General features: G+C 39.4%; 2 protein-coding genes and 2 long non-coding RNA genes across 5 annotated transcripts in view; 1 reads left to right on the top strand and 3 right to left on the bottom strand.

Moving 5' to 3' along the window:
- Window positions 1–1,249: 1,249 nt before the first annotated feature.
- Window positions 1,250–19,353, bottom strand: part of LOC145436270 (uncharacterized) — a 192,591-nt gene continuing 174,487 nt past the window's right edge. The window contains exon 6 of the mRNA XM_080313637.1: window positions 1,250–1,871. Coding sequence (XP_080169763.1) covers window positions 1,760–1,871 — 112 coding nt within the window. The 3' untranslated portion in view covers window positions 1,250–1,759. The remainder of the gene's footprint in view (window positions 1,872–19,353) is intronic.
- The window catches only part of LOC145436243 (actin-related protein 10-like), a 103,913-nt gene continuing 86,437 nt past the window's right edge, over window positions 1,878–19,353 (bottom strand). The window contains exon 6 of the mRNA XM_080313629.1: window positions 1,878–1,968. The gene's annotated coding sequence lies outside the window, so the exon portion shown is untranslated. The remainder of the gene's footprint in view (window positions 1,969–19,353) is intronic.
- On the top strand, window positions 5,409–15,881 carry LOC145436377 (uncharacterized). The gene is made up of 2 exons (XR_013914293.1): window positions 5,409–5,692; window positions 15,779–15,881. It is a non-coding gene; the product is annotated as an uncharacterized LOC145436377 (long non-coding RNA).
- LOC145436297 (uncharacterized) overlaps window positions 6,307–19,353 on the bottom strand; it is a 19,952-nt gene continuing 6,905 nt past the window's right edge. Inside the window, exons 2-3 of one of the 2 annotated variants that reach the window (XR_013914258.1) lie at window positions 11,126–11,260; window positions 6,307–6,517 (exon numbers count right to left, since the gene is read on the bottom strand). This is a non-coding gene — a long non-coding RNA (uncharacterized LOC145436297). The remainder of the gene's footprint in view (window positions 6,518–11,125; window positions 11,261–19,353) is intronic. The other variant, XR_013914250.1, reaches the window with a different exon arrangement.

Genomic DNA, 19,353 nt, shown 5'->3' with positions numbered 1-19,353 from the left:
TTATCAGTTTAATAATTCATAATAATACTTGTTTTGTTAATACACTTAATTACAAAAGTTCCCGAGGGCCGAGTTCACCGAGGGCTGGGTTCACCGAGGGCTGGGTTCACCGAGGGCTGGGTTTGTGAGGCTGGGTTCACCGAGGGCTGGGTTCACTGGTAATCCGGATAGGACCCTTGTCCCCAACCCTTCCTCCTAATGCCATGAACCCTCACCCGTGGTCTGACCTTATTGTCAACATACTGATCCTATATTACCGTAGGGACTGACCTTATTGCGAAATAGTCACAGCAACCCTCCTCGTGAGTGGTACTGAACTGAGCTACTGACTGACAATTTTCTATAATATTCACGATATTGTTGCTATTGTAATCACATCACGCGGCCAACACTAAACGGCGGACCGTAGACAAGGCGTAAATTACAATGCTACACTATCGAAAGTGAAATTTTCGACCTCGATTCGACAGTAGCTTTCGGTCAAGGTCAGATTTAGTAAATTCTGCGCTCTGAATGATAACTTTTGGATTACCAGAAATCCCACATTCGCTGCCGCAAAACAATTCTGAATCATGCCTCAGCGAAGCGGAACGAACCAGCAATATCTGCCGTTGCCATTCCATGTTTAGATAATACATACAAGCCAAGTGATTTTTACATTCGATAGATAAACTCCAGACATGAGCGGATTTAGAATTTCTATGTCCTAATCCAATCAAAATCCGAAACTTCAAATCATAATCTAGAACTTTTGTATATTCAAATCCGTGTCCAATCCTATTCCGATCGTAACTTGAAATTCAGTAAAGACGTGAAATTTTTCTTTCGCGACCAACAATCCTCTCGAATTAAGATAAATTGGCATAGGGTTGAACCTCTTATGTTCATTGGCACCGAGCGTATCATAAGTGCACTGATCTGAATATAATTGGTCGCCATTCTCCTAAAAAATCGATAAATCCAATCCAAATCCGCTCAGAAAAAAATCTCTCATCCTACTCCGACAAAATTTCACAAATTCGGATCTTTCAAAGCCATGTCCACGCTAATATCTGCTACGTACCAGCCAACTACAGAACAACTTCCAAAACTACTCACTCGAATACAGACTTTTTACTCTAAGTAGTTCGGACGGTTGGGTCCTTAAAAACAATACTTTTACTTGCAAATGAGTAGGATTTTGTAGCATTACTTTTACTGAAGTAAAAATGATGACCGACTCCCGCGCACACCATCAGCAATAAATACCAGCACTTTATTGAGATAAAATTTCGACAATAAACGCAACCACTGTTCCCGGTGGCAGGATTCAAGAAATATATACACTACTACACTCCCGTAGAGGTTCGGGCGGGTCTTTCGGCAGTAAGACTGGAAACATGACCTTTTCCTTTTTCGCGAGTCAAAAATTTGACTTTTTTAGTTGAAGCAACATAATTTGCCGTTAAAATTATAGCATCAGCACTTTTGGGGTTCAGTATTGTGAATCTTGTAACTAGTAAAAAGTGTCCTTTCCGGATCCAAAAATATCGCAACCCTATCATAGTGGTCGCATAAAAAGTAGATACCTAATCCTTCCACATCATTCATACCGTTGCCATGTCATGATTAGTGATACTCAAATACTCCATATTGCCCAACACTAGTCGCAGAACCAATCGACCGACACAGGAACATCCCAGACGCAGCCTGTATATCAGCAGACAGGTATATTTCCACAGAACAAGCAACCGACAATCCTATATTAAACAAATCCGAGCTACTTCTTCTCGGCCTGCGCCAGTCTTAACGAAGCCAGGGCCGATACGGCTGCGGAATTTCTTGGTACCGATCCGACACTGGACCATGACGACGTTCTCAGACCTGACGAGCTGAGATAGGGCAGGCTTTTATCGCCACTGGTTTTTCAGGCTGAAACTCGGGAGGTCGCAGATCCAATACGCACCAATCCGGAAGTCGATGTTTGTTCTGAAATAAGGGAAGACTATATTATCGCAGGCGTTGACTCGATTTGACACAGATTCGAGTTAATATTTTTTGATGACTCGAGTCATTTTTTCAAATCTGTAACATGACTTGACTCGAGACAAAGGTGGCCAAGACAGTCTCTTCACTGTAAGAACAGTAAAGTCACCACATTGTAGGTATTTCGTCTATCAGTCCTGATACTCGAAAAATAGAGCCAGAAACTGTTGAGATTGAGGAAAATTACGATATTATGAATGCGATCCATTCTATATCACTCGAGCAGAGTTGAAAAAAGGGAGTTGAAGCCGATTGTACTTAAAACTGAACAGGGAACAAAATGACTTGGACCAAAGTCAAACACTATGACTCTGACTCGACCATCTACTAACCGACTTGAAATGGACTCGATGGTGAATTGAATATGTCTCGACTTGGCTCGAGTCAAAACTATAAAAGTGATATTGACTTGTAACTTATGGCTACAATCCTGTTATATATGGTACTCTAAAAATAGTACATGTAGCTCAACCCCTCTGTTCTCCTCAAATACTTGAATTTTTGTGAATGTGACATCATATTTGGTGATATGATGGATGGCATACAAGTTCTTTCCAATTCTTCACTATTTGCAGAGCTTCTAGGATAGGGGTGGGCAAACTACGGCCCGCGGGCCGCATGCGGCCCGCAACACCGTTCTGTGCGGCCCGCGAGAGTCTAAAGAAACTTATTAAAAATATTGATAAAAAGCGTACTAAAAATCGAATTAATGCAGGGACGTGATTAAATTTTTTCTTAGTATATTTCGCCATGATAATTCTAAGGCAGTGGTTCTCAAACTGGGGTGCGCGCTCCGTTCCCTTATGAAGGTCGTCGCGAAGTTGAGCTCGACCGAAATTTTTTACGCGCTTCGCGCGATTTACACTTAATTCATGATATTTGCTATGTTTTTAGTCTGAATTTCATATTTAAAAATCTCTCATCCAGTCGTAACTTTCCATGACATCATACTATCCGGTATGTTTGCTAGCATCCTGGCAGCGTTTTGTGATATGACGATAAGTGGGGTGCGAAATCTTTCGCTATCATGAGGGGGGCGTGTCTTAAAAAGAACCACTGTTCTCTATTAAATACTTATAAATACTATCTTATTTCTTATGTTTAATTTCTGGCGCGACAGCCCGATGTCAAGGTCCACGCAGTTTGAAGGGTTTCAACTGCCAAGCATCACAGAAATCCTAAAATCCTAAACGACATTGACATTATTCGGATAACGACACGAGTGTGATTTCAGATTGGCCACTCCAGTTTTAATTATTTCAGTGATGAGTAGGGCGATTTTTTTTTGACATGTCAAAAAAAGTCAAAATTAGGTCAAAATTGTGGCGTTAGGGCAAAATTAGGTCAAAATTGTTTACAAAATCAAAAACTTATTTGCAACCTGCATTTCGTTTGTACGGTATATTTTGCACCGTCGGTGCACTTATCATTTGGCATTTTACAGCTTGTAGCCTACTTTATAGGCCTACCATTGTAGATGGCCCATTGTCTGCTCATTGTGAATCGTAAACATTCAAATGAAACAAATGATGTTATGCTCAACGTACCGTAATATCCCAACTGAAGCAAGACTGCTTGGGCACTGCGTGGTTCTTATATCGCTTGGGCACTGCGTGGTTCTTATATCAAGAAGCGCACGATGAAAAATTGTGATGTAGACAACTTGTCAAAATGAAGCAACACGGTGTGTCACCAGCTGTATACGCACAACTTCAATGTTGTCAGCCAGCAACTGCTGCTGTTGAACGTTCTTTCCGCATTCTTGGAAAGCTACTGAGTAAGGACAGACACTTTCTACCCGAGAATGTATATACAAGTATGTTTCGTTGTACTACAATTTTATTTTATTTTTTCCACCATGATGCATAATGTAACTACTTAAATTCTTCATAGGGCCAGATTTCGTTAAAATGTTAGTTTTTTCATGTAGAAATTTGTCTGTTTTTGATCCAAAAAACGTTTTTTCAGACCAAATTACTTCGTAAGGACAGACAGTTCCAACCAAAAATGAATATTAGTAGTACAATTTTAACATTATGTGCGAAAACACCTAATTTGCATACGCGAGGTCAAAATTTGGTCAAAATTCAATTTTTTTAAGTCAAAAAAGGTCAAAATTTAGATTTTTTAGGTCAAAATCTTCAGTTTTTTAGGTAAAAAAAAAATCGCCCTAGTGATGAGCTTATAAAATACGATTCGCGCGTGTCTTAATTAGGTAGATTCGTTCTCTGTGTGGGTAAAATAAGGGTATTTATATTTTATCTACACATATAGTAGAAGCGTGTTTGAAGCTAACATGGTTAAGATGCTGTCAGCATTGTGTGTCCTAGAACTGAACAAAAAGCGGAATTAGTAAATCTATGAACAGATCGCTCTTCACAGATTTAAATTTAGTTTTAAGATTCGGGATAACCGACTTTCATCTCTATAGTTTTGATAAGTTGGTTATTAAGGTCGACCAGCCTATGAATCCCGCCACTGTTTCTGACACGAGTACGATATCATCAAAGCAATCTTTGGTTTGTTTTAAATAGACATATATATTATCTTCACGGGGTCACTATATAATCAAACACCATGCAATATTGCGTTTTGGTTCATAATATCAATTTTGTATGGTGCGGCCCGCGAATGGATTCAGATGTTGAATGCGGTACGCGGGCTCAAAAGTTTGCCCACCCCTGTTCTACGAGGTACAAAACTTCCAATATACAATTGAGTAGTATATTCATATCGAAATGAACCCGAATATTTTAGATTGAGGACAGTCATCAGCGGCAATCGTCGGCAACTAGTAGGTAATTTGAAATAACATTTGTGATACGATTGTTGACATACAATGTTCTTTCCAATTCTCCACTACCTGCTGACGATCAGTCCTGATGAGTATCAGCTGAAAATATTACGGGTTATTTCAATATGAATACATGATTTGTACGTTCAGCTTTGTACCTTCAAGAGTGTCAATAATGATAACTAAATGTAATATTATCGGAGAGGATTTACAGGAGTGCTTGAGTCTGAGTTCGGTGAAAAAAATATTAATCGGCATATTCAAAAATTCTCAGTTAGAGATACAGTGAACCGACTCCACAGCCCTGCTTGTCCTGCCCAGCCAGTACGGTCACTATTTTGAATGCCTTGATATTATGACACTCAGCTATTTCGAACGCAAGCCATAACAGACCATTACCCTCACCTCGATAAAATATTCTTTCGTTATGGATCTGTGAGGAAAAGTTTCCAGCGAGGCGTAAATTGAGGCTCCCAACCACAACACGATATTTCCGCGGACCGGCGTGTTCTGAACGCGAAACAGACACTCGGAAAACCGAGAATTCGAAATACATCTATAGAATTAGGGACTTAATTCAATTTCAAGTTTATGCGAATTCAGTAATTAATTCTAATACTAATTTAATTTGAAAAACTGTGTAGCTATAAGTGTAATTTATGATACAATTTGGAATAGTTTAAAATTTATTATTCGTCAAACTCTCTTTGTAATTAGAAGTAATTGCAGATAACAAAAACATAACTCACAGGCTTGTATCGTTCCCCGATCGCGACCAGATCTTCGAGGTCTGACAACAATCTGTGCGAAAAGCCGGCAAGCATGGATGTTCTACCTGCAACAGATGCATTTGGACGCAATAAAGGCACTGAGGTCAATTCGTTTAATAATTCAAGAAATATACCTCATATAGAGGTTGTCAGTAACAAAGTATTTCGACTTGTACATTGTGTACTCGCAATAATTACCAAAGAGGTAGTGTGTTTTGACTACTTTCACTTGTACTTTTGGATTTTGTAACGTAGATAGTGCTTTTGAAACAAGAAATTGAAATTGTCATAACGACTAGTTAAAACCAGGATCGTAACCAAGTCACAATGATCCGAGTTATAAGTCAATTGAACTTTTACGATATTGCCTCGAGTCTCACTATGGAGTCCAAGTCAGCTAGTAGAGGGTCGAGTCCAAGTCACAATGTTCACTGTTCAAGTTTTCAGTTCACTCCGGTTCAACCCCCTTTTCTCAACTCTGCTCGAGTGATATAGAATGGCTCGCATTCATAATATCGTCAATTTCCTCAGTCATAACAGTTTCAGGCCCTGTTTTGTCAAGTATCAGGACTGATAGATTGATAGCAATCATGTGGTAACTTTACTATTCTTCGAAGTTACAATGTAATTTCTGTCTTGGCTGTCATAGTCTTGAGTTATATGACTTGGTTAGAGTCATGCACAATGACCCGAGTCAAGTCGAGTCACCAAAAAAATCGTGACTTGAGTAAGATAAAGAAAGATTTTGCGGATGCTGTCAAGTTGTAAAGTCAGTTTGTTACCCGAACAGAATTTCTTCTAACATTACACAGCTATAAAATAGTTTACCTGACAGATCCAGATTTGAGGCGAGAGCCTTTCTCGAGTTGACTGGGCATTTTAATATGGAGTCCAGCACCAGAGTTGGCAGCGATAACCGATCGTTGTCCTGAAATAATATAAAATACATTTGATTGTCAACTGGAAATCACAACCTAACACAGTGGTTCTCAACCATCTTAGCGTGGTAAGTAGTAAAATTTTAAAACAAATTTTGAGAAATTCCGATATCAAAATTTACCAAACAGGTAATTACAAGAAATGTATGCAACTGGATGGTAAATATTCCAAATTTCAATTGCTGCCACATTTGTGACATCACACATTTCATACAGGGTTCCAAAGGGTTGTAATGACTCGAGTCACGATTTTCTGTTTACTCGACTTCTCAAATTACGGAAATGACTCGACTCGAGCCAATCTGTGTATTGACTCGATTTGGACTCGAGACACAGACGTCCAAGACCAAAATTTCATCGTAATTTAGAAGAATAGTAAAGTAACCATACTATTGGGATTTCATCTATTGGTACTGGTAGGGTACTTGAAAATGCGACCAGAAGCTGCTAGAAGTAAGGAAAATTAGTATAATATAAATGCGAATTTTTCGATATCATCAAACAGAGTTATACAAAGTTTGTTCAACAAGTCTTCAACGGGAAACTTGGCAGTCGACACAACGACATGGACTCGAGTCACAATACCATGACTCGGACTTGACTCAGTGGCGAATTGAAAATGACTCGACTTGACTCGAGTCAAAATTATAAAAATGAAATTGACTTTTGACTCGGAGTCTTGTCACTTGGTTACAACCATGCATGGTTCTATGAAAGTCTCTGTAAGGCGAAGTCCTGTTCAAAATCATCAACTTCAGTGTAGTATTTTTCGTAAGATTACGACTAAGCTGTTTGCAAGCCTTTATTATATTTAGCTAAATCATAGACTGTCCAAATCCAATGAATTTCAATCATTTAGTTTTTAAAGTCTCCCAGATTTCACAGATAGAGGTATTAACCGGCCGGCACCGGCGGTGGGTTTCCCGAAATATTTTGCTTCACTTTTCAAAACTGTAAAGCGCGACCTTAACGGGATGCGAAACCAACGAGTAATATATCGTTGGATTCAAAATGTCAACGCCTAACCAACTACACCGCGAAGCGAGACAAGATCAGGTCCATACTGCCAAATATTGTTAAATTGGTACCGTCCAAAGTCAATGAATTTTAATTATTTATTATTTACAGAGTCTCCTTAGACTTCGCAGATAACAAGTCTTCAACAAGGCCCAGGCTGCTTTCAAGTTGTGTTGTACTACACTCACAGCATTGCTGCGTACGCATATATTATGACATGGGCTGAACAAAAACCGAGTGTCTGAGTAATTCGATTCTGAATCACATATTAGGCTTAGATTTGTGTCGAGTATTCAAGTTAATTAGTGAAAAGTTAGAGAAAATGACCCTTTAAAGCCATCAAAAAAATACCATGCCAGTTCTACATCGCATTAAACATAATTTGGTCGTTTTTTCAACCATGCTTATTTCATTGCCCTTCGTGGCAACGCTGTGAGTTGATCATAACTTCACTGATGTCAGTATCGCCCATAGCTTTGTACTACCGTAATTTCCCAAAATTAGTACGCCCCATGTATAATACGCACCCTTAAAATGGCGTGTAAATTCTGAGAAAAAGCATGTACCCATGTACGGTACGCACCCTGCATTTGCAGTACATGAATAGTTATATTTTAGTATTTGATGTCATTCTGTTTTGCGATGTCACTGTTGAACGATTATGACATGGCCATCGCTAATCATTATACACTTAACGGCATTGTCTCTAAACGATAGTAGATAGCAGCCAAAGCTTGCGAGGCTAAGTAGGCCTATTTGGCAAAGCATCACTTGAGAACTACTGGCCTAGCACAAATTTGAAAACTAACAAAATCAAACCTGTTCGAATAAAGTCTCCACGGCTTCCTTCCGAACCAGCCCCGGAATCATCAACCGTCCCTGGCCGCCCATCGGATACTACACCATGTCGGGTGTGGCGGCATGTCAGGTGGCGGCATGGGTCGATGTGCAGAAATCGGGCGTTCCACGCCTTTTTCTAGTTTCAGTGGGCTAGGCTAGCTTATGAGCCTGGATTTCTTTGACTCGCCGGTGCTCCGTAACAAAACGGGACTTGACCTGACACGAAACGATACAATTTCACGAGAAATGTCGGCTGGAGCCGGCCAATATCGCTGTTTCTACAGACACTGATATTTGTCCTGAGTCCAGTTCTGATACCCAGTATGTACTATTGAGTAGTGAATTGATATTGAAACGACCCCGAATATTTTTGGCTGGCACTCGCCAGGGGTAATCGTCGTTGGAAAGAATTATGTATATCAGCAATGGTATGGTATCCCAAAAAATGAGGTCATCGGCATTAAATTTTAAATAATAGAAGCAAAGTGAGCGCTTAAACGCAATTGAGGTTTGTAGTGACTCGAATCGAGTCATAATGTTATAGTGGTGACTTGGTTGTGAATTGAAAAGGACTCAGGTCAAAACTATAGTGTCGTCGCTTTGACACCTGACGAAGGAGCAGCGCTCCGAAAGCTCGTGTAACTAATAAAATTATATTCATTCGCAAGTGGACGTTAAATAGAGTGTGAAAGCTACTAAGGTCTTACGTTTATATTATGATTGTGAGCCATTCTATATCACTTGAGCGTAGTTGGAAGGGGGTTGAGTCGGATTGAACTGTACACTGAACAGTTAAGATAATGACTTGGACTCAACCCTCTATTAGCTGATATCGACTCGGACTTGAATTGAAAATGATTTTTCTTGCGCAGCTCAGATTTTCTGTGCGCAGAGACCGTGTCAGCACTGCGCATTTGCGCACGTGCACACTGCACAGCCTAGAGGGAACATTGCTTGTGACTTGGTTACAACCCCGACTCAATGTACTATTTCAGATGGTACACAAATTTCTTCCGTAGGCACAGACTTGGTTGGGTGCCTTGGAGTCAACTTTGATCGAAATGCGCTAACTCAGTTTGTGCCAACAGACGGAATTCGTGTAGCCTACCATCTAAAAATAGAACATTGAGCTTAAGCACTCTGTTCGCCACAATTTGAAATTTCATGTTGGTGACGTCATATTTTGTGATACGATTGTTGATATACAATGATTATATTTCTCAACTACATGTTCAACTTAATCGGAATCTTGATTCTGTATAAAGCAAATAATTTTATTGAGTTGTGCGTTGATATACAATGTTCTTAACAATTCGCTACTACGGTACTTGCTGACTATTATTACCATATCAGCCATAAATATTCGAGTTAATTTCAATATGAATATAATACCACTAATCAATCGTATAAATCCTTTCTTGTACTCAGGCGCGTAGCCAGGGGGGGTTTCGAGGTCGAAACCCCTCCTTTAACGCGAAACCTTGCTCTTTTTAAATGACCGCTCTGACGCTAATACTCGGTTGCAATTCAATAAGTCATATTATCAGTATTGCGCGCGGCCAATTAACGAAAGACGTGTTGCTAATTAGCAATATTCGTCTGTGCACTGCACAATGTAACGCGACACGACACGATCTCCCGCTGAGATGATTGGCGAAATCAGGTCATTCATTGTCGCGCGTTTGGCAATCATTACTAGCCTGATTTACCACGTCTCCAACAAGCCTAACTCCGCTGGCTTGAATAATCACATCTGCAATAGGCCTGCGGCGCACGATATCGTCACTGGCCTTCACAATCACATCTGCATTGGCTTGGTATCTTCGCTGGCCTACACAATCGCATCTGGAATATGCCTAGTACTAAAGATATCGCTAGCCTAACTACCGCGTCTTGGACCTACCATGCTTTGGTTCCTATTTCTCGATGGCTTAGATAAAATGCTATTAAGTATATGCTGATTAGCGATTGTGATTAATGAGTGACATCTCGTAACTGAATGACATCGAATGTCCGCAATCATGTTCGACGCGTGCGTACATGCGTAATTCATTTCCACTAGTCTTCAGTTATAGTCCAGTAGGCTTGGGTTATAAGAGGTAAAGGTTTGCACCACCTGAAATCAGCGTCATTATAGCACGTATTCCATAAAAACTCGTACATTTATACTTGCGCAAATCGTCGCCGAGGCTGTACGTAAGACGCAAGACGCATTGATGAGCGGGCGTATTTAATTGTTGGATGCTTTGATGAGCGCGCGAATTTAATTGTTCAGCGCGTTGATAAGCGCGTGTATTCAAATGTTCGACGAGTGCGTATTTCATTGTTCACGACAGATCAGGGAGTCGCTAATTAACAGCACTTCCGAACTCGTCGGCAAGATTATCATACGCCTATAATCACCAACACGGGGATGTTGTATAATCGTTATTTACGCATCACATGTACTTAACCCTAATGAGTCATTGGTATGTTACTAAATTCGGGAAAAATCGAAACCCCCCCTTTTATTTCAAACCACCCCCTTATTTTTTGGCTGGCTACGCGCCTGCTTGTACTTGAGTAGAGATTTACAACGTTACTTATATTTTCCCTAGAGTAGCAGCTGTGACTACTTTGACAAAATATGGGCGTAATTGGGCTGGCGACAACATGATCCAGCTACTGGAAAGTTCAAAACGATCTCGGAAAATCAGAACGCACCCTGTCGTCGCAGTGGACCCATTTTATAAGGCACTGACCTGTACCAACCTTTTTATCTTCTATGACCGGAAGCGGGAGGTCTTCCGTTATTTTCACGGGATTACCGTCTTGCGTCTGCATCAGCCGGCCCGAATGAAAGTTTGAATCCGTTGGTGAATGGCGCCTCCCGCAAGCTGTCAAGGAGAGTTGGACAGCTTTTACAAATGATATTAGAAATAATATCATGTAGCTACAGAGATTTTTCAAAATTAGATAATAAGAACCACTGAATTCTCAACAACTTGGTGGTTGAAATATATTCCGAATTAGAAAGAAATGCAGCAAAAATAAAGTTCAGTTCTTTATCAGATCAGATTTAATTCAAATAAGTATGAGATGGCAAATATTCGTATCAAAACATACCGAAATCAAAGGTCAGGGTTCTCCAACTGGGGTCAACGGACCCCTTAGGGATCCGCGAGCTAGTTTTAGTGGGACAGAAAATGATATTACGTCATCAAGAAACTACAAAACCAGAGTATCCTCCAAGATTGACGTCGTGAGTCGGACTGTGACTACTTTATCCGGGCTTTGTTATGTTATTTTAGAAGTGAAGTAGCCCAGAGTTTGAGGTGATGACCTTCCAGTCTTTGGGGGGTTATGCGCAATCGTCCGGAAACCTTGATGGGATCCGCGATCAAAAAGGTTCAATAACTACCGTCTAAGGCCGTTACGCCAAAAGCCAAATTATGCAGGAAATGTGAATTTGCCAAAATGTGGATTCATGTTAGCTTAAAGCTATCATCGCAGTATTACTTACTACGCTTAATTATAAATGAGGAAACTCCTAATGTTTGAAGTTTGAAATACAAAATGCGAAATAGACTACATTTTTTCACAGAAGAGTTGAGTTTGGAAATCAAATAAATGCAACATATAGTAAATAAATACTGTTACAGGAAAGCAGAACGAATGGACGACTGTCACTGTCATCGAGGCTTGGTGCCCATAATTTATCATAAAATACAAAATGCAGAACACAACTAGAGAAAAAAATTGCAAAGAAATAAAGTGCACTAGCTACATCTACTACTAGTATGTTCTTTACTACCGTAACATCGACAGATTATTTAGCTATATAAACAGAAGATTTCTTCACATATTACAGCTTATTTCAGCACATTAAAATTACATTTACAAATAATTACCGTACTCCAAAGTTTTGGTGTTCTAAACATTGAAGATATGAGTAATCTAGAGATTGATAAATTAATGCACTAGCTCCACTGCGTTCACTACCGGTAAAATTAAACGACTTCTTCAATCTTCTCTCTACAAGGGGGTTGAGCATTAGGGCTCTTCAAAAATGACTTTTTTTCACAGATCGAACTGGCTACTTGATAAAATTGTTAGGTTACCTAATTCAAGCCTACACACCAAATTTGGTTAAATTCCAACCAGTTTCCGCATTGCTACAGGTGAAGAAAGTTTCTAGTTATTATATAAAAATAACTAACGAAAAATTTGAAAATTTTCTGTTTACCCCATGGAAATGTTGGGTTGTCTATAGAACGATGTTCACCAAATTTGGTTCAATTCCAACCAGTAGAAGCGGAGTTATTGCCGTTGAAAAATTTGGATTTGAATAAAATAGTATTTACGGTGAGCACTACTATAAAAGGTCTGGGAAAGTACTATTTTTTCATAATCCAAATTTTGTAACAAAGCAAGTAAAATTTCTGAGATTATCAAGGGGGATGCTCGTTTAGTGTTGATTTTCTATGCTGTCAGCGCCATGCATAGAGTGGCCTGCAGTTGAGAAGCAATACATTTTAACCAAAGATGTTATGATGAATTGAAAATTGTAATATATGAAAAAGGTTCACAGTGCAGAACCTACCAAAGTTCGTTTGTTAACCGGAACATCTAAATTTCTGAGGTTCACACACAGAACGCGAACGTGAACCTCACACGTTCACACCATCACTACTATTTTCCCCCCAAAAGAGGTCATCAGTTAGGAAGTATTTCTGCTTTTCCGTGGTATTTAGGATTTATCTACTAGCTCCACTTGCTCAAGTAGCCTGTTTCATATGCTACTTCTCTTTCAAAGTTTATGAATGCTGAAATACTACCCTTTTTCTTCAAATTTCACTGGCTATGTGACAAAATTGTTAGGTTGGCTAAAAAGAGGCTGCACACCAAACACACCAACACCAATACATACGTTTTATAGAGTCCCTAGCAGACGCCATAATATTGAAGTAGATCAAAACTACTTCACGTAGTAGCAGAATAGAAAGTGGTTTCAGGTAAATCGGAATTGGGCGATATAGGGCTACATAACTTCATCATCATTGATTTATTAGCAATTTTATCAGTTCAATACACCACAAAAAATGCGATACAATGAATAGACTAGAAGATGTCGAAGCGACTTGACGTAGTCTATGGAATCAGACAACCAACTTGATAATGAGTTTAAAATTGAAGCGCGAACTTTAAAGATTCTTGAAGTGGAAGTGATCCAAGACCACTTGTGGAAGGACAGTCCGCTGTTGTGATTGCAGTTTTGCCTGGTTAACCTTCCAGTATCGAAAGTGTGAGTCCGCTGTTGTGATTGCAGTTTTGCCTGGTTAACCTTCCAGTATTGAAAGTGTGAGTGACTTTGTCATGGTGTGCAGCTGTGCTCGGTCTTGACTTGACTTGACTCAATTCCAACCAGTGGATGATAATTCGGGGATCATCCTAGATGGGTGGATAATCCAAGAATTATCATCGAAAAACTCAAATAGCTCCGCTTCTACTGGTTGGAATTGAGTCAAATTTGTTTTGCATCGTCTTTGAAGAAAGCGCAACGATTTCATGGGGTTAACAGAAAAATATGACGAAAAAGTTTTTTTGCATCTTTGGGTAACTTCAAAATTTTCAAACTCTACGAAATCGGCGATTATTGGTTGGAATGAATTGAAATTTGGTGTGCGTCGTTTTTTCAAGGCAACATAACGATTTAATCACGTAACCAGCAAGATTCAGGAAAAAAAGTTATTTTCGAACAGCCCTAATGAACATAAATTACGAGTATATTTTCAAACTTCATCCTACTGTTTCAATTTTTTCGCACGTTGCGCGATTCAAGTTCACTAAATGCATTGATTGTTTGGTGCCATTCGCCCACGAACTACACATGATTTATAGCCATAGGAATAGCGATTTCGACGACAGCCTGTATTTTGGTGTGAGCCATTTTTCGGTGTCAACGATTACCGCGCCACGACTCACCAACATGCGACTTCGAAAGGTGTGCCAAAAAATTTAGCAGCGAGAAAACCTTGGCCAAAAAGGACTGCCCTCTGTTGACCGAAAACTTCGATATAGGCCTATGTCAAATTGCCCATAGGCGTCTAAATGGTTGGCACCGAATTTGGCTGTCCTGACAATCTGTACACAGCAGAACAAATGCCATCCCGCAGTGAAAAGTTATTTGTCAGTGAAGAAATACAAATTTGGCATGGTGTGTGTCTTTTAGTTTAGTACGCTAGGGCATTTCATTATCTATTCACAATATAACAGAAATAATAACATGCAGCGAAGTAATAATTCCAACAGGTCCGCCCGAATATTGAATTATTGATTACGTGCCATCAATTTTTCAAGAGGACACCTCACCCAGTTCTACACGAAAATCTGATAATTTCGAGATGTTAAAAAAAATTATAGCAATGTAGGCCTATACGCAATTGCCAATATTATCAACCGATTCGGACATGAATTAGAGAAAATGTTCGCGCTTGGAGCGATTAGGCTACATAACCTCTCTGTATATACACTGAGTAGAAAGAATGTGCTCACAAGTACTGGTGAAAACATCCATCCAACTGTGGGGGGCCCCAAGACCAACGATTTTTTGGGGTGGGCTCATGAAGTGCTTTTTTTGGCCCTGATTTTGTGGATGGCAAGTTATGCCTATAGCTGTTGTCAGGTGTTTTCGTACGGCGCGTCGTATTGATATACTAGCCAGAGTATCCTACCTCTGGTGGTAGTGGGCAATGTAGCACGACAAGGTTGTTGGTTCGACTCCAAACCGCTTCCTCTCGATATTGTCCAGGGGAAGAATATTATTCGAGTTGGCGTGTTCAGTTAAATCCATGGCCTTCGGCGCAAAACGAATGAACACGAGTCTCGGCGTTGGCGCGGTTATCTAGGCAAGGTAATGCTACCTCGACTCAGCAGACTCACTACCGTAACATGACATGGATGCCTTCATGAACATAATTAGTTACAATAGAAACCCTTTAAATGTCACTCTCTAGCACCATATACTTACGAAAATATCGGTTGCATACTTTACATTTTTGGTTGATTTCAATTTTTGAAAATCCACAGGTACGCCCAATATTTTTTGAAATTTTACCGGTCCGCGAGGTGAAAAAGGTTGACAACCACTGGTATAAATCCTTTCTTGTACTCGAGTAGAGATTTATAACGTTACTTTTATTTTCACTACAGTAGCAACTGTGACTACTTTGACTAAATATGGGCATAACTGGGGCTGCCGACAACGTGATCTAGCTCCCGGAAAGTTCAAAACAATATCGGAAAATCAGAACGTAGGGTGTGGTCGCAGTGGGTACATTTCACGAGGCACTGATCTGCACAAACCTTGATATCTTCTATGACTGAAAGAGGAAGGTCTTCCGTTATTTTCACAGGATTTCCCACCAGCGTATGCATCAGCCCGCCTGCCCGGATGAAAGTTTGAATCTGTTGATGAATGGCGCGTACTGCAAGCTGTCAAGGGAAGTTGGACAGCTTTTACAAAAGATATTATAATTATTATCATGTACGGTAGCTACACAGATTTTTCAAAATTAGATAACAATAAGAATCACTGAATTCTCAACAACTTGGTGATGGAATTATATTACGTATAACCGGATATAATGTTAACGCTATTTAAGATTTAATCAATGAGGAGTCTTGCCAACAATGCTTAATTCCATGAAGTGAAATTCCCGATAAGAACATTTGTGCTACATGGTAATCTATACGCCGCGTTAAGTAGAGATAAGCTGTAATAAGTGGTACGATGTTTTGTGCATGTAATCTCTCGTGGCTATGATATATATACGAATGTGATACAGCGTATTCATACATTCAATTCAATTTATGATCGAAGAGATATTACGTCGTCGTACGTTGATTCAATAAATTTACACGTCGTGGAGACAGAAACAAAAAGAGTTGTCCGCGTGACCTTCGAAATACGTGTGCACTAGACAGGCTTCGTGGTACGTCAGCCAACGAACCCCTGCGGTGCGTCGAAGGGAATAAATACGCAAGGAATGCTGCGATAACCTTCTGGCTTCAGATTACACAAGTACAACATCTACAAACATTAGCTCTTCATTATATAACGCATTAAGAAGAAATAGAACAAAAATCAAGTTCGGTTCTTTATCAGATCAGATTAAATTCAAATAAGTGTGAGAATGGCAAATAATCGTATTAAAACATATATTGAAATCTTAGGTCAAGGCTCTCAAACTGGGGTCCACGGAACCCCTAGGAATCTGCGAGCGAGTTTTAGGGGGGCGTGAAAGGGCATTATGTCATCAAGAAACTACAAAACCAGATTTTCCTCTGATAATAATGTCGTGAGTCGGACTGTAACTTCTTCATCTGGTCATTCGCTATGTTATTTCAGAAGTGAAATGGCCAAAATACAGTTTGAGGTGATGACCTTCCACTCTTTGGCCTCAGAAATTTGGGGGTTAAGCGCAAACGTCCAGAAAACTTGACGGGATCTGCGATCAAAAAGGTTTAAGAACCCCTGTTTTAGGTTGTTACGCTAACAGCCAAATTATGCATGAAATGTGATTTTACCAAAATGTGGACTCATGTTAGCTTACTGCTATCGTCGCAGCGTTACTTACTACGCTCAAACACGAATGAGGAAACTCATAACGTTTGAAGTTTGAAATACAAAATGCTGAACACAACCAGAGAAAAAAAATAAGAAACAAATAAAGTGCACTAGTTACATCTAGTAGTTCGTTACTATCATAACATGGACAGATTATTTAGCCATATCAACAGAGGATTTTGTCACATATTACAGCAGAAAACTAGACATTTAAGTATCTCAGCACAATAATATTACAATACCAAATAAATAACATACCGGTACTCCAAGGTTTTGGTGTCCTAAACATTAAAGATATTAGCAATCTATGGATGATAAATTAACGCATCAGTTCCACTGCGAAAACGGCTTCTTCAATCTTCACCTAGAAGAGCGTTGTGCATGTGATGACAACGTTCAAGTCATTATACATTAGGGCGGTTCAAAAATAACATTTTTTCCTTAATCTTGCGGGCTACATGATTAAATCGTCAGGTTACCTTAAAAAACGACGCATACCAAATTTGAATTCATTCCAACCAATATTCGCGGTTTACGTAGAGTTTGAAAATTTTGAATTTGCCCAGAAACGCAAAAATTTTTTTTTTACAAATTTTTCTGCTAACCCCATGAAATTGTTGGGCTGTCTTCAAAGACTATGCAAAACAAATTTGACTCAATTCTAAGCAGTAGAAGTGGAGTTATATCAGTTTTTCTTTGATAATTCTGGGATTATCCTTGATTGGTGGATAATCCAAGAATTTTCATCGAAAAACTGGAATAACTCCGCTCTTACGGCTTGGAATTGAATAAAATTTGTTTTGCATAGTCTTTGAAGACAGCCCAACAATTTCATGGGGTTAGCAGAAAAATTTGTAAAAAAAAATTTTTTGCGTTTCTGGGCAAATTCAAAATTTTCAAACTCTACGTAAACCGCGAATATTGGTCGGAATGAATTCAAATTTGGTGTGCGTCGTTTTTTAAGGTAACCTGACGATTTAATCATGTAGCCCGCAAGATTAAGGAAAAAATGTTATTTTTGAACCGCCCTATTATACATACATATTCTAGTCTGGTACACCATCAATTCTGTGTGCATTCCTCTTATATATATATATATATATGTTCTATTCGAAGGTGGGTGTTTTGTTGAAAACTACTCGGTCGTTTCGACTTCCTTTCCTTTCTACCTTACATTTATCGTAATTGTGTGATGTTTTTAAAATGATGAAATCATTATTAAATTGAAGTGGACTGACTTGATTGTTTCTTTTAGAAATCCAGCTATATGTGTTTATTACATCACTATTCACATTGTACATTGGATTGCCTGGTTGGTTAGGGCTGACGAAAATTATAAAACCACTAATGTTGAATCAGAAAGTGTCCAACTGAAATACTTCGAGTAATAGTATAGCGCAGTGCTTTTCAACCTGTGTGACGGTTCGCACCTGTGCGAATGAAAAAAATTGCAGTGCGAATGACGAGCATGGTGCGAACGGTGCGAATGAAAAATCCGGATGAGTGGGAACGACGAAGGTGGTGCGAACAGTGCGAATGAAAATCCCATATGAGTGCGAAGGAAAATCGTGAATATTATTTGTCAATTTTTCTGGCCTGGAATAATTCAAATATACCTTATAGGAAATTAGCGGCAGTGCAACTATTGTTGTTGCGACGCAATTGTAAAAACTTGTTAAGTTACGACGCAACACTAGTCGTTGCTCTCACAAGCCGTAGTGGATTAACATTTTCGCTCTTCAATTATTACTTAACCAAAAGCTTGGTTTGGAAGCTGGTGTAGTGGCAGACATACAGTAGGCCTATATCAGCCCTTCTGAACATGCGACAGGCCGGGAAAATGACGTTAAATTGACTTTCTGCTTACTTTTCGCTAAACAATCATCATAATTATGTAATACATGTTCGATTGGTGCGAGGCACGAGGATAACAGTAAATTATATCATCACAGACTCCAATTTGCAGGTTACTGTATCGCAAATCTTACCCCTTCAAGGATTATTAAAGTATGGACTGCAAAAGATATGATTTTGGGTCGACACTGTGCCAGAGCTATGCGTTAATAAGTATGTGATATTTGTTAAATTTATTGCAAAAATCCTGCGATAGATTTCACAAATCTAAGGTCATGGTGTTGGGTACTTGAGCGAATAAGCTTTATAATGAGAATTCATGAGAATATTTGTGAATATTTGTCCGACTAGTTTTTCTCGAAAACATGGCGATGACCGTTGGGATGAACTACTGTAGCTAATAGGGATCTGCAACGAGCGAGTTCACGTATATAAGACTCATTCGTTTCGAGGCCAACCCTTTCTGTGTCGGGTCGGGTCTGCGGTGCAAAAACATAAGCGTCGACA

Source organism: Botryllus schlosseri, chromosome 1 (genome assembly GCF_051294905.1).
Source record: "Botryllus schlosseri isolate E-star chromosome 1, Bs_hap1, whole genome shotgun sequence".
NCBI classification, from domain to species: Eukaryota; Metazoa; Chordata; class Ascidiacea; order Stolidobranchia; family Styelidae; genus Botryllus; species Botryllus schlosseri.
The sequence above is the reverse complement of the archived record's forward strand: the minus strand, read 5'-3'. Positions and strand labels throughout refer to the sequence as shown.